This window comes from Tachyglossus aculeatus, chromosome 21, assembly GCF_015852505.1.
Source record: "Tachyglossus aculeatus isolate mTacAcu1 chromosome 21, mTacAcu1.pri, whole genome shotgun sequence".
Lineage (NCBI taxonomy): Eukaryota > Metazoa > Chordata > Mammalia > Monotremata > Tachyglossidae > Tachyglossus > Tachyglossus aculeatus.
This window is the reverse complement of record NC_052086.1, coordinates 41,586,708-41,602,971: the sequence shown is the minus strand read 5'-3', so window position 1 is coordinate 41,602,971 and position 16,264 is coordinate 41,586,708. Positions and strand designations below refer to the sequence as shown.

Below are 16,264 nucleotides of genomic sequence, written 5' to 3'. Positions count from 1 at the left end.
CTCTCCCAAGTGCTTAGTACAGTGCCTCGCACCCCGTAAGTGCTCAGGAAATATGACCGCTTGCCGTTCCAGCCAGCTGCTGACACCTTATCAAGCGCTCGTCCGAGCACGAGGAGGGAGCGGCCGCCGTCCTGACCCGCCTCTCGGCTGATTGTGAGGGCATGAAATGCCAAGCGGGCACCCTGCTGTGGATGGGTTGGTTTTACAACAACGGCCTTGCAGCGTTGACTGAGGCCCAGGGAGGGGGACGGGATCTTTCTCCCCGCGTCACGCTGGCCCAGAGAGGTGCGGCGGGTCTCCGCGGGTGGACCAGCAAGTTGGCAGCAGGGAAGACGGGGAGGCCAGGGACTCCTGACTCCCGTCCAGCTTCCTCTGGTGGCTCTGGAGGGTGCGGAGTGGGCAAAGATGAGAGACAGTGGTGGATGGGAGAAGGTGTGGGAGGGGAGGGATCCCGTCTCTCTAGACTGTAAGCTCTCTGTGGGCTCCGTTACGTTGCTGTACTGTCCTCTCCCAAGCGCTGTGCGCACCGTAAGCGCCCAATAAATACTCCTGATGGATTGACGGATCGCGTCGAGTAAGTATGGGCCTTCTGAAAGCTGAGAAATAGACCCGTGTTTGATTCGTCCGGATGTTTCGAAGGCCGGAGCCGTTCTTAACGGGGGGGAAACGCGACAGGGGCCAACGTGAGCCAAGAGGAACGAGAGAGCCATCCCTGCGAGGGGCTACACCGGGGAGAGGAGCCCCTTCTCTTCCGTTTTCACGGCGTCACCGAAGGGACCCCAAGGGGCAAGGGGAAAGGCTCCGTGACCCCGGGCGGCTTTGGCGGGGGGACCGGAGGAAGGGCGGAGAGGGAGTCGGGCCTGGCAGGGGGCCGGGGGAGAAGCGTCTTTTCGTCGGCGACACCGAGGGTTACGAAGCCGGGGCGCTTCAGCGGGGCAGGGCGGGTCTACGAGGGCGAACGGAAAGAACCACGGGACGAGGTCGGAGGAACAGAGGATCAGAATGAACGAGGGCGCGGGAGGTGGGGCACAGCGTGGAGTCCGGTCGAAAAGATGCGGCGGGGTCGGGGCGGACGAAGCCCGGCGAGGAGGCCTCTCTTCCGGTTACGATCGGAAAACCCTGTGGGAGAGAGGGGCCGCGCGGCGGAGGACGGTCAACGGGGAAGGTGGGCGTGAGCCCACTGTTGGGCAGGGACATATGTATATATGTATATATGTTGTACGTATTTATTACTCTATTTATTTATTTATTTTACTTGTACATATCCATTCTATTCGAGCCCACTGTTGGGCAGGGACTGTCTCTATATGGTGCCAATTTGTACTTCCCAAGCGCTTAGTCCAGTGCTCTGCACACAGTAAGCGCTCGATAAATACGATGGACGATGATGATGATTTGATTTTGTTAATACGTTTGGTTTTGTTCTCTGTCTCCCCCTTCTAGACTGTGAGCCCACTGTTGGGTAGGGACTGTCACTATGTGTTGCCAACTTGGACTTCCCAAGCGCTTAGTACAGTGCTCTGCACACAGTAAGCGCTCAATAAATATGATGGATGATGATGATGATGATTTTATTTTGTTAGTATGTTTGGTTTTGTTCTCTGTCTCCCCCTTCTAGACTGTGAGCCCACTGTTGGGTAGGGACTGTCACTATGTGTTGCCAACTTGGACTTCCCAAGCGCTTAGTACAGTGCTCTGCACACAGTAAGCGCTCAATAAATACGATGGATGATGATGATGATTTTATTTTGTTAATACGTTTGGTTTTGTTCTCTGTCTCCCCCTTCTAGACTGTGAGCCCACTGTTGGGTAGGGACTGTCACTATATGTTGCCAACTTGGACTTCCCAAGCGCTTAGTACAGTGCTCTGCACACAGTAAGCGCTCAATAAATACGATTGAATGAATGAATGAATGACAATGGTACTATTTGTACATATGTACTATTCTATTTATTTTATTTTGTTAATATGTCTTGTTTCGTCATCTGTCTCCCCCTTCTAGACTGTGAGCCCACTGTCGGGTAGGGACCGTCTCTATATGTTGCCAACTTGTCCTTCCCAAGCGCTTAGTACAGTGCTCTGCACACAGTAAGCGCTCAATAAATACGATTGAATGAATGAATATCTGTCAATTATTTCTTTCTATTCATGTCTCTCCCACCTCCTCCAGGAGGCCTTCCCAGACTGAGCCCCCTCCTTCCTCTCCCCCTCGTCCCCCTCTCCATCATCATCATCATCATCATCATCAATCGTATTTATTGAGCGCTTACTGTGTGCAGAGCACTGTACTAAGCGCTTGGTAAGGACAAGTTGGCAACTTATAGAGACAGTCCCTACCCAACAGTGGGCTCACAGTCTAAAAGGGGGAGACAGAGAACAAAACCAGACATACTAACAAAATAAAATAAATAGAATAGATATGTACAAGTAAAATAAATAAATAAATAAATAAATAAATACCTCCTTCCCTTCCCCACAGCACCTGTATATATGGATATATGTTTGTACATATTTATTACTCTATTTTATTTGTACATATCTATTCTATTATATATATGTTTGTACATATTTATTACTCTATTTATTTTACTTGTACCTATCTATTCTATTTATTTTATTTTGTTAATATGTTTGGTTTTGTTCTCTGTCTCCCCCTTCCAGACTCTGAGCCCGCTGTTGGGTAGGGACCATCTCTAGATGTTGCCAATTTGGACTTCCTAAGCTCTTAGTCCAGTGCTCTGCACACAGTAAGCGCTCCATAAATACGACTGATTGATTGATTGATTCTAGACTGTAAGCTTGTCATGGGCCGGGAACATGTCCGTTTCTCGTCGTATAAACACAATTGAATGAACGAATGAATTTCTTGAGCGCTCGCTGTGTGCGGAGCACTGGACTAAGCGCTTGGGAAGTACAAGTCGGCGACGTAGAGAGACGGTCCCGACCCAACGACGGGCTCACGGTCTAGGAGGATCGTGAATCCTCGGCTGCCCCTGAGAGCCGGGGTGGGAAAGAAGCATGCTGACATGGAGGGATCATCATCAATCGTATTTATTGAGCGCTTACTGTGTGCAGAGCACTGTACTAAGCGCTTGGGAAGTACAAATTGGCAACATATAGAGACGGTCTCTACCCAACAGTGGGCTCACAGTCTAAAAGAGGGATGGGGGAAGCCGTGGGAAATCTGTAGGGGTGAATTGAGGGGGGCTGGGGATGCCCCAAACTGGTACAGATGGGGCAGTGCTCAGCGCTTAGAACAGTGCTTTGCACATAGTAAGCGCTTAATAAATGCCATTATTATTATTATTATTATTTTTATTAGCCGGGCACCGGTGGATGGCATGGCATTAGCGGTTTGGGCGGGCAGCTAGGCCCAAGGCCCTCTGACAATGCGGGGGGCCTCTGACGGCCGGGCCGCCCTCCGGAGAAACGTTCCCGGGTACATCGCGGCTCAGTGGAAAGAGCCCGGGCTTTGGAGTCAGAGGTCACGGGTTCAAATCCCGGCTCCGCCAACTGTCATCAGCTGGGTGACTTTGGGCCAGTCACTTCCCTTCTCTGGGCCTCAGTTCCCTCTTCTGGAAAATGGAGATGAAGACCGTGAGCCCCCCGTGGGACAACCTGATCACCTGGGAACCTCCCCCGCACTTAGAACAGTGCTTTGCACATAGTAAGCGCTTAATAAATGCTATCATTTATTATTAAAGAAGCAGCGTGGCTCAGTGGAACGAGCATGGGCTTTGGAGTCAGAGGTCATGGGTTCAAATCCCGGCTCCGCCAATTGTCAGCTGTGTGACTTTGGGCAAGTCGATATTAAAACTGTGAGCCCCCCGTGGGACAACCTGATCACCTTGTAACCTCCCCAGCGCTTAGAACAGTGCTTTGTACATAGTAAGCGCTTAATAAATAATAATAATTATCATTAATTATCAATAACATTATTAATTATATTAATTAATTAATTATAATTATCATCATCAATCGTATTTATTGAGCGCTTACTGTGTGCAGAGCACCGTACTAAGCGCTTGGGAAGTACAAGTTGGCAACATATAGAGACAGTCCCTACCCAACAGTGGGTTCACAGTCTAAAAGTGGGCTCACAGTCTAAAAAATTATAATGATGCAATATATATAATATATAAAATAGATATTATATTATATATTATATATAATATATAATATATATGATACAACATCCATATATAATATAAAATATAATTATATATTATATATAATATAATATATAATATATAACATATAACATATAATAATATATAGTTAAAATTAATTAATTATATTAATTGCTAATTATCAATTAATACTATTATTTATTATTATTATCATTATTACTTCACTTCTCTGTGCCTCAGTTCCCTCCTCTGTAAAATGGGGATGAAGACTGTGAGCCCCACGTGGGACAAACCTGATCACCTTGTATCCCCCCAGTGCTCAGAACAGTGCTTAGCACATAGTAAGCGCTTAACAAATACCATCATCATCATTATTATTATTATTACATCGGGAACTCTTGGTGAGGGGAGAATGGGGGTGGACGTGCCCAGGTGCCCAGGCACTGCTGCTCGGGGTCCCGGAGACAGGGTCAAAGGGCGCGGCGGGCAGGCCCGGGTGTCCAGGGGGCTCGGGGTCAAAGGGCACGGAGAAACCGAAAGGGGCAACTTACTCGTCCAGGTCCTTTCTGATCTCCTCGTAGGCCGTGGACTCCGACCTAAGGCGGTTGGTCACTTCGTACGTCCGCAGGGTGATCCCGAAGATGTCCTCGTGGTAGCGGTTCGCATCCTGAGGGACACAAATGTGGATTCTGGAAAACCGGAAGCCTGCCTCTAGCCCCTAAACTCATCTCTGATCATAACACTAGTGATGATGATGGCATTTATTAAGCGCTTACTATGTTGCCAACTTGTACTTCCCAAGCACTTAGTGCAGTGCTCTGCACACAGTAAGGGCTCAATAAATATATATGTATATATGTTTGTACATATTTTTTTTACTCTATTTATTTAATTTATTTGTACATATCTATTCTATTTATTTTATTTTGTTAGTATGTTTGGTCTCTGTCTCCCCCTTTTAGACTGTGAGCCCGCTGTTGGGTAGGGACTGTCTCTATATGTTGCCAATTTGTACTTCCCAAGCGCTTAGTACAGTGCTCTGCACATAGTAAGCGCTCAGTAAATACGATTGATGACGATGATGATGATGAATAAATACGACTGATGATGATGGGCAAAGCACTGTTCTAAGCGCTGGGCAGGTTACAAGGTGATCAGGCTGTCCCTCCGGGGGCTCACAGTCTTCATCCCCGTTTTCCGGATGAGGTCACTGAGGCCCAGAGAAGTGAAGTGACTCGCCCAAAGTCGCACTGCTGACAATTGGTGGAGCCGGGATTTGAACCCATAATAATAATAATAATTTTGGCATTTGTTAAGCGCTTACTATGTGCAAAGCACTGTTCTAAGAGCTGGGGAGGATACAAGGTGATCAGGTTGTCCCATGGGGGGCTCACAGTCTTAATCCCCATTTTACAGATGAGGGAACTGAGGCACAGAGAAGTGAAGTGGCTCGCCCAAAGTCGCTCTGCTGACAATTGGTGGAGCCGGGATTTGAACCCATAATAATAATAATAATTTTGGTATTTGTTAAGCGCTTACTATGTGCAAAGCACTGTTCTAAGCGCTGGGGAGGTTACAAGGTGAGCAAGTTGTCCCACGGAGGGCTCACAGTCTTAATCCCCATTTTACAGATGAGGCAACTGAGGCCCAGAGAAGTGAAGTGACTTGCCCAAAGACACTGTGCTGACAATTGGTGGAGCCAGGATTTGAACCCATAATAATAATAAAAATAATTTTGGTATTTGTTAAGCGCTTACTATGTGCAAAGCACTGTTCTAAGCGCTGGGGAGGATACAAGGTGATCAGGTTGCCCCACGGGGGGCTCACAGTCTTCATCCCCATTTTACAGATGAGGGAACTGAGGCACAGAGAAGTGAAGTGACTTGCCCAAAGTCACACTGCTGACAATTGGTGGAGCTGGGATTTGAACCCATAATAATAATAATAATTTTGGTATTTGTTAAGCGCTGACTATGTGCAAAGCACTGTTCTAAGCGCTGGGGAGGATACAAGATGATCAGGTTGTCCCACGGGGGGCTCACAGTCTTAATCCCCATTTTACAGATGAGGTAAGTGAGGCACAGAGAAGTTAAATGACTTGCCCAAAGTCGCACAGCTGACAATTGGCGGAGCCGGAATTAGAACCCATGACCTCTGACTCCAAAGCCCGGGCTCTGTCCACTGAGCGACGCTGCTTCTCTAGCCCATAACTGCGTCTCTAGACCATAAGCTCATTGTGGGAGGGAACCTGTCTTCCAATTCTGTTCATTCATTCATTCATTCAATCATATTTATTGAGCGCTTACTGTGTGCAGAGCACTGTACTAAGCACTTGGGAAGTCCAAGTTGGCAACATCTAGAGACGGTCCCTACCCAACAGCGGGCTCACAGTCTAGGAGGGGGAGACAGAGAACAAAACAAAACATATTAACAAAATAAAATAAATAGAATAAATATGTACAAATAAAATAAATAGAGTAATACTCTCCCAAATGTTTAGGCCAGTGCTCTGCACACAGTAAGCGCTCAATAAATACCATGGATTGATTGGTTGGTTGATCGATGGGAAGCCGTGAAGGCAGGGATCGCGTCGACTCTTGCACTTCCCAAGCGCTTAGTACAGTGCTCTGCACACAGTAAGCGCTCAATAAATACGATTGATTGATTGAGTCTGGTGTGCTTGCCCAAGTGCTGGCTCAACGGCAACAGCCCGGGCTTGGGTGTCAGAGGACGTGGGTTCTAATCCCAGCTCTGCCACTTGTCAGCTGTGTGACTGTGGACAAGTTACTGCACTTCTCTGGGCCTCAGTTCCCTCATCTGTAAAATGGGGATGAAGATTGTGAATCCCCCGTGGAACAACTGATGACCTTGTATCTACAACAGTGCTTGGCACATAGTAAGCGCTTAACAAACACCATCGTTGGGGGTCAGGAATGTGAGTGCTTATTGTGGTATTGTCCTCTCCCAAGCGCTTAGTCCGGTGCCCTGCCCATGGGATGCACTCAATAAATAATAATAATAATAATAATGGCATTTATTAAGCACTTATTATGTGCAAAGCACTGTTCTAAGCACTGAGCACTGTTCTAATAATGATAAGAACTATAATTATATTCTTATTCTAGCCCCTAAACTCATCTCTAATAATAACAATAGTGATGATGATGGCATTTATTAAGTGCCTACTATGTTGCCAACTTGCACTTCCCAAGCGCTTAGTACAGTGCTCTGCACACAGTAAGCGCTCAATAAATACGATTGATGATGATGTGCAAAGCACTGTTCTAAGCACTGGGCAGGTTACAAGGTGATCAGGTTGTCCTTCCGGGGGCTCACAGTCTTCATCCCCATTTCCCAGATGAGATCACTGAGGCCCAGAGAAGTGAAGTGACTCGCCCAAAGTCACACTGCTGACAATTGGTGGAGCCGGGATTTGAACCCATGATAATAATAATAATAATAATAATAATAATAATTTTGGTATTTGTTAAGCGCTTACTATGTGCAAAGAATAATGGCATTTGTTAGTAATAATAATGATGATGGTATTTGTTAAGCACTTACTATGTGCAAAGCACTGTTCTAAGCACTGGGGGGATACAAGGTGATCAGGTTGTCCCACGGGGGGCTCACAGTCTTCATCCCCATTTTCCAGATGAGGTAACTGAGGCGCAGAGAATAATACTAATAATGATGGCATTTATTAAGCACTTACTACGTGCAAGGCACTGTTCTAAGCGCTGGGGAAGTTACAGGTGATCAGGTTGTCCCACGGGGGGCTCACAGTCTTAATCCCCATTTTACAGATGAGGAAACTGAGGCCCAGAGAAGTTAAGTGACTTGCCCAAAGTCACACAGCCGACAATTGGCGGATCCGGGATTTGAACCCCTGACACTGACTCCAAAGCCCGGGCTCTTTCCACTGAGTCCCGCTGCTTCTGTTAAGCGCTTACTATGTGCCAAGCACTAGTCTAAGCGTTGGGATAGGTAGAAGATTATCAGGTTGTCCCACGTGGGGCTCACAGTCTACATCCCCATTTTCCAGATGCGGGAACCGAGGCCCAGAGAAGCGAAGTGGCTTCCCCCAGGTGTCACAGCAGACAAGTGGCAGAGCTGGGATTCGAACCCACGACCTCAGACTCCCAAAGCCTGGGCTCTTTCCACTGAGCCACGCTGCTTCTCTAAACGGCCGGATGGACGACGGCGGGATCCCCAGGCCCGAGGCAGCCATGGGGCGGGGACCGTGTCAATCAATCAATCAATCAATCAATCATATTTATTGAGCGCTTATTGTGTGCATAGCACTGTACTAAGCGCTTGGGAAGTACAAGCTGGCAACATATAGAGACAGTCCCTACCCAACAGCGGGCTCACAGTCTAGAAGGGGGAGATAGAGCACAAAACCAAACATACCAAAAAAATAAAATAAATAGAATAGATAGGTACAAGTAAAATAAATAAATGAATAAATAGAGTAATAAATATGTACAAACATATATACATATATACAGGTATACAGGTATACATATATACCTGTCGACCTGACTGACTTAGAGAAACAGCGTGGCTTGGTGAAAAGAGCGCAGGCCTGGGACTCAGAGGACGTGGGTTCTAATCCTGCCTCCGCCGCTTGTCTGCCGTGTGACCTTGGGCAAGCCACTTCACTTCTCTGTGCCCCAGTTCCCTCATCTGGAAAATGGGGATTAAAAGGGTGAGCCCACATGGGACAACCTGATTACCCTGTATCTCCCCCAGCGCTTAGAACAGTGCTTGGCACAAAGTAAGCACTTAACAAATACCATTATTATTCTTGAGAAGCAGTGTGGTTCAGTGGAAAGAGCCCGGGCTTGGGAGTCAGAAGTCATGGGTTCAAATCCCATCTCCGCCAATTGTCAGCTGTGTGATTTGGGGCAAGTCACTAAAGTTCTCAGTGCCTCAGTTCCCTCACCTGTAGAATGGGGATGAAGACTGTGAGCCCCCCGTGGGACAACCTGATCATCTTGTAACCTCCCCAGTGCTGAGAACAGGGCTTTGCCCATAGTAAGCTCTTAATAAATGCCATTATTATTATTATTATTATTATTATTATTAAAAGTGTAAGCCCATGTGGGACAACCTGATTACCCTGTATCTCCCCAGTGCTTAGAACAGTGCTTGGCACAAAGTAAGCACTTAACAAGTACCATTATTATTCTAGAGAAGCAGTGTGGCTCAGTGGAAAGAGATTGGGCTTTGGAGTCAGAGGTCATGGGTTCAAATCCCGGCTCCGCCAATTGTCAGTTGTGTGATTTTGGGCAAGTCACTAAACTTCTCAGTGCCTCAGTTCCCTCACCTGCAGAATGGGGATGAAGACTGTGAGCCCCCCGTGGGACAACCTGATCACCTTGTAACCTCCCCAGCGCTTAGAACAGTGCTTTGACTGTAGTAAGCTCTTAATAAATGCCATTATTATTATTATTATTAAAAGTGTAAGCCCATGTGGGACAACCTGATTACCCTGTATCTCCCCAGTGCTTAGAACAGTGCTTGGCACAAAGTAAGCACTTAGCAAGTACCATTATTATTCTAGAGAAGCAGCGTGGCTCAGTGGAAAGAGCTTGGACTTTGGAGTCAGAGGTCATGGGTTCAAATCCCGGCTCTGCCAATTGTCAGTTGTGTGATTTTGGGCAAGTCACTAAACTTCTCAGTGCCTCAGTTCCCTCACCTGTAGAATGGGGATGAAGACTGTAAGCCCCCCGTGGAACAACCTGATCACCTTGTAACCTCCCCAGTGCTGAGAACAGTGCTTTGCCTGTAGTAAGCTCTTAATAAATGCCATTATTATTATTATTATTATTATTATTATTATTAAAGTGTAAGCCCATGTGGGACAACCTGATTACCCTGTATCTCCCCCAGCGCTTAGAACGGTGCTTGGCACAAAGTAAGCACTTAACAAGTACCATTATTATTCTAGAGAAGCAGCGTGGCTCAGTGGAAAGAGCTCGGGTTTTGGAGTCAGAGGTCATGGGTTCAAATCCCTGCTCCGCCAATTGTCAGTTGTGTGATTTTGGGTAAGTCACTTCACTTCTCAGTGCCTCAGTTCCCTCACCTGCAGAATGGGGATGAAGACTGTGAGCCCCCCGTGGGACAACCTGATCACCTTGTAACCTCCCCAGCGCTTAGAACAGTGCTTTGCCTGTAGTAAGCTCTTAATAAATGTCATCATTATTATTATTATTATTATTAAAAGTGTAAGCCCACGTGGGACAACCTGATTACCGCATATCTCCCCCAGCGCTTAGAACAGTGCTTGGCACAAAGTAAGCACTTAACAAATACCATTATTATTCTAGAGAACCAATGTGGCTCAGTGGAAAGAGCCCGGGCTTTGGAGTCAGAGGTCATGGGTTCAAATCCCGGCTCCGCCAATTGTCAGTTGTGTGATTTTGGGCAAGTCACTAAACTTCTCAGTGCCTCAGTTACCTCACCTGTAGAATGGGGATGAAGACTGTGAGCCCCCTGTGGGACAACCCGATCACCTTGTAACCTTCCCAGAGCTTAGAACAGTGCTTTGCCCATAGTAAGCGCTTAATAAATGCCATCATTATTATTATTATTATTAAAAGTGTGAGCCCATGTGGGACAACCTGTTTACCCTGTATCTGCCCCAGCGCTTAGAACAGTGCTTGGCACAAAGTAAGTGCTTAACCAATACCATTATTATTCTAGAGAAGCAGCGTGGCTCAGTGGAAAGAGCCCAGGCTTTGGAGTCAGAGGTCATGGGTTCACATCCCATCTCCACCAATTGTCAGTTGTGTGACTTTGGGCAAGTCACTTAATAATAATGATAATAATAATAATTTTGGTATTTGTTAAGTGCTTACTATGTGCCAAGCACTGTTCTAAGCGCTGGGAGGGATACAAGGTGATCAGGTTGTCCCACGTGGGGCTCACAGTCTGAATCACCATTTTACAGATGAGGTAACTGAGGCACAGAGAAGTCAAGTGACTTGCCCAAAGTCACACAGCAGATAAGCGGTGGAGCCGGGATTAGAATCCCCGACCTCTGACTCCCAAGCCCGGGATCTTTCCACTTCACTTCTCTGGGCCTCAGTTCCCTCATCTGTAGAATGGGGATGAAGACTGCGAGCCCCCTGTGGGAAAACCTGATCTCCTTGTAACCTCCCCAGTGCTTAGAACAGTGCTTGGCCCAGAGTAAGTGCTTAATAAATGCTATTATTATTATTTATTATTGTACCAATACAATAATATATAACATAATATTATATTATATATTAATATTTCTATAATATAGAATACATTTATATTATATATAAATAATATAACCAGATATTATTTATAATATAAATAATTTATATAATTATAAATAATAATTATTTATTATTGTATCTATACAATAATAGACTAGACTGTGAGCCCGTTGTTGGGTAGGGACCATCTCTATACGTTGCCAACTTGTACGTAATAATATATAAAAATAATATAAATATTACACCTTAATATTTATATAATATATGCACATTATATATTAATAATACAAATATATCATTTATAATATAAATAATTTATATAATTGTAAATAATAATTATTTATTATTGTATCTATACAATAATAGGCTAGACTGTGAGCCCGTTGTCGGGTAGGGACCGCCTCTATCTGTTGCCAACTTGTACTTAATGATATATAAAAATAATATAAATATTATACATTAATATTTATATAATATACTTATATTATGTATAAATAATACCAATATATTATTTATAATATAAATTATTTATATGATTATAAATAATAATTATGTATTATTGTATCGGTACAATAATGGACTAGACTGTGAGCCCGTTGTCGGGTAGGGACCGCCTCTATCTGTTGCCAACTTGAACTTAATGATATATAAAAATAATATAAATATTATACATTAATATTTATATAATATACTTATATTATGTATAAATAATACCAATATATTATTTATAACATAAATTATTTATATAATTATAAATAATAATTATTTATTATTGTATCTATACAATAATGGACTAGACTGTGAGCCCGTTGTCGGGTAGGGACTGCCTCTATATGTTGCCAACTTGTACTTAATAATATATAAAAATAATATAAATATTATATGTTAATATTTATATAACATATTTATATAATACATAAATAATAAATACATTATTTATAATATAAATAACTCATATAATTGTAAATAATAATAATTTATTATTGTATCTATACAATAATAGACTAGACCGTGAGCCCGTTGTCGGGTAGGGACCGTCTCTATCTGTTGCCAACTTGGCCTTCCCAAGCGCTTGGTCCAGTGCTCTGCACACAGTAAGCGCTCAATAAATACGATTGATTGACCGAATGGCAGGATGAATATCTGCCTACGTGCTGGGCACCTGGGGTCGGGCTCACCCTCAGTTTGCTGATGAAGACGCCGGCCTCCTCGGCCGTGAGCTTTCCTTTGAGGGCGATGATGCGCTGGATGGCCTTGAGGACGTCCGCCGCCATGGTGACATCTCCGCAGACGTACATGTGGCCGCCCTGCTTCTTCAGCGTGCTGTGGACCGTCTCCGCCAGCTGCTCCTGCAGCACGTCCTGCACATATTTCTGGAGGCCCGAGAGCGAGAAGGAGATCATCATCATCATCAATCGCATTTATTGAGCGCTTACTATGTGCAGAGCACTGTACTAAGCGCTTGGGAAGTACAAATTGGCAACATATAGAGACAGTCCCTACCCAACAGTGGGCTCACAGTCTAAAACGGGGAGACAGAGAACAAAACCAAACATACTAACAAAATAAAATAAATAGAATAGATAGGTACAAAGGAGATGGAAGAATAATCAGCATCATAACGATGGGATCTGTTAAGCGCTTACTCTGCGCCAAGCACTGTTCTAAGCACTGGGCGGGGGGGATAGATATATCTATACAGATATAGAGCCCGGGCTTTGGAGTCCGAGGTCATGGGTTCCAATCCCGGCTCCACCAGTTGTCAGCTGGGTGACTTTGGGCAAGTCACTTCAGTTCTCTGGGCCTCAGTTCCCTCATCTGGAAAATGGGGATTAAAACTGTGAGCCCCACACGGGACAACCTGATCACCTTGTAACCTCCCCAGTGCTTAGAACACTGCTTGGCACATAGTAAGCACTTAACAAATACCATCATCATCATCATAATAATAATGATGACATTTATTAAGCGCTTACTATGGGCAAAGCACTCTTCTAAGCTCTGGGGAGGTTACAAGGTGATCAGGTTGTCCCACTTGGGGCTCACAGTCTTCCTCCCCATTTTCCAGATGAGGTAAATGAGGCACAGACAATAATAATAATGTTGGTATAAGTGCTTACTATGTGCAAAGCACTGTTCCAAGCGCTGGGGAGGTTACAAGGTGATCAGGTTGTCCCACTTGGGGCTCATAGTTTTCATCCCCATTTTCCAGATGAGGTAAATGAGGCACAGACAATAATAATAATGTTGGTATAGGCGCTTACTATGTGCCAAGCATTGTTCTAAGCACTGGGGAGGGATACAAGGTAATAATAATAATAATGATGGTATTTATTAAGCTCTTATTATGTGCAAAGCACTGTTCTAAGCGCTGGGGAGGTTACAAGGTGATCAGGTTGTCCCACTTGGGGCTCACAGTCTTCCTCCCCATTTTCTAGATGAGGTAAATGAGGCACAGACAAGAATACTAATGTTGGTATAAGCGCTTACTATGTGCAAAGCACTGTTCTAAGTGCTGGGGAGGTTACAAGGTGATCAGATTGTCCCACTTGGGGCTCACAGTCTTCCTCCCCGTTTTCCAGATGAGGTAAATGAGGCACAGACAATAATACTAATCATCAACATCATCATCATCAATCGTATTTATTGAGCACTTACTATGTGCAGAGCACTGTACTAAGCACTTGGGAAGTACAAATTGGCAACATATAGGGACAGTCCCTACCCAACAGTGGGCTCACAGTCTAAAAGGGGGAGACAGAGAACAAAACCAAACATACTAACAAAATAAAATGAATAGAATAGATATGTACAAATAAAATAAATAAATAAATAGAGTAATAAATCTGTACAAACATATATCCATATATACAGGTGCTGTGGGGAAGGGAAGGAGGTAAGATGGGGGGGATGGAGGGGGGACGAGGGGGAGAGGAAGGAAGGGGCTGAGTGTGGGAAGGCCTCCTGGAGGAGGTGAGCTCTCAGTAGGGCCTTGAAGGGAGGAAGAGAGCTAGCTTGGCGGATGGGCAGAGGGATTGGGGGCATTCCAGGCCCGGGGGAGGATGTGGGCCGGGGGTCGATGGCGGGACAGGCGAGAGCGAGGTACAGTGAGGAGATTAGTGGTGGAGGAGCAGAGGGTGCGGGCTGGGCAGGAGAAGGAGAGAAGGGAGGTGAGGTAGGAGGGGGCCAGGGGATGGACAGCCGTGAAGCCCAGGGTGAGGAGTTTCTGCCTGATGCGCAGATTGATCGGTAGCCATTGGAGGTTTTTGAGGAGGGGAGTGATATGTCCAGAGCGTTTCTGGACAAAGATAATCCGGGCAGCAGCATGAAGTATGGATTGAAGTGGGGAGAGACACGAGGATGGGAGATCAGAGAGAAGGCTGGTGCAGTAGTCCAGACGGGATAGGATGAGAGCTTGAATGAGCAGGGTAGCGGTATGGATGGAGAGGTAAGGGCGGATCATAGTACATAGTAAGTGCTTAATGAATGCCATCATTATTATTATTATTAATAATAAATACCACTGATTGACGGATCGATTTGTAATTTCAGTGTCTGTCTCCCCCTCTAGCCTAGAAGATCCCGGTGAGCGGGGACCTACTCTACCAAGTCTTTCATTCCTTCATTCAGTCGTATTTATTGAGCGCTTACTGGGTGCAGAGCACTGGACTAAGCACTTGGGAGAGGACCCCGAGAACAATAAGAAGCGGCGTGGCTCAATGGAAAGAACACAGAGGTCATGGGTTCTAATCCCGGCTCCGCCACTTGCCAGCTGGGTGACTTTGGGCAAGAGAAGCAGCGTGGCTCGGTGGAAAGAGCCCGGGCTTTGGAGTCAGAGGTTATGGGTTCGAATTCCAGCTCTGCCAACTGTCGGCTGTGTGACTTTGGGTAAGTCACTTCACTTCTCTGGGACTCAGTTCCCTCATCTGTAAAATGGGGATTAAGACTGTGAGCCCCCCGGTGGGACAACCTGATCGCCTTGTAACCTCCCCAGCGCTTAGAACAGTGCTTTGCACATAGTAAGCGCTTAATAAATGCCATAAAAAAAGTCACTTCACTTCTCTGGGCCTCAGTTCCTTCATCTGGAAAATGGGGATGAAGACTGTGAGCCCCATGTGGGACAACCTGATTACCTCATATCTACCCCAGCGCTTAGAACAGTGCTTGGCACATAGTAAGCGCTTAACAAATACCATTATTATTATTATTAATAAAACAGAAACATTCCCTACCCACAGACAGACTTACAGTCCGCCCTATTGGACTCTCCCCAGTGCTCAATTTAGTGCTCTGCACCAAGTAGAAACTCGATAAATACCACTGATGGGTTGATTGATTGGTTGATTTAATTGGCTCCAGGCCCCAAACATAGTCAGCTGGTCATATTTATTGAACGTGCGTGGCTCAGTGGAAAGAGAGCGGGCTTGGGAGTCAGAGGTCTTGGGTTCTAATCCCGCTCCACCACTTGTCAGCTGTGTGACTTCTCTGTGCCTCAGTTCCCTCATCTGTAAAATGGGGATTAGGACTGTGAGCCCCATGTGGGACAACCTGATTACCTTGTATCCCCCCCCCCCCCCCAGCGCTTAGAACAGTGCCTGACACATAGTAAGCACTTAACAAATGCCATTCAGCGGAAAGAGCCCGGGCTTTGAAGTCAGAGGTCATGGGTTCAAATCCCAGCTCTGCCACTTGTCAGCTGTGTGACTTTGGGCAAGTCACTTCACTTCTCTGGGCCTCAGTTACCTCCTCTGTAAAATGGGGATCAAGACTGTGAGCCCCACGTGGGACTACCTGATCACGTTGTAAATTCCCCAGCGCTTAGAACAGTGCTTTGCACATAGTAAGTGCTTAATAAATGCCATCATTATTATTATTATTAT

At 45.5% G+C, this 16,264-nt stretch overlaps 1 protein-coding gene across 1 annotated transcript in view; it reads right to left on the bottom strand.

The window, feature by feature from the left end:
• Window positions 1–492: 492 nt before the first annotated feature.
• The window catches only part of NOS1 (nitric oxide synthase 1), a 178,925-nt gene continuing 163,153 nt past the window's right edge, over window positions 493–16,264 (bottom strand). Inside the window, 3 exon segments of the mRNA XM_038763769.1 lie at window positions 493–1,119; window positions 4,683–4,798; window positions 12,563–12,757. Of these exon segments, the coding sequence (XP_038619697.1) occupies window positions 1,104–1,119; window positions 4,683–4,798; window positions 12,563–12,757 (327 nt within the window). The 3' untranslated portion in view covers window positions 493–1,103.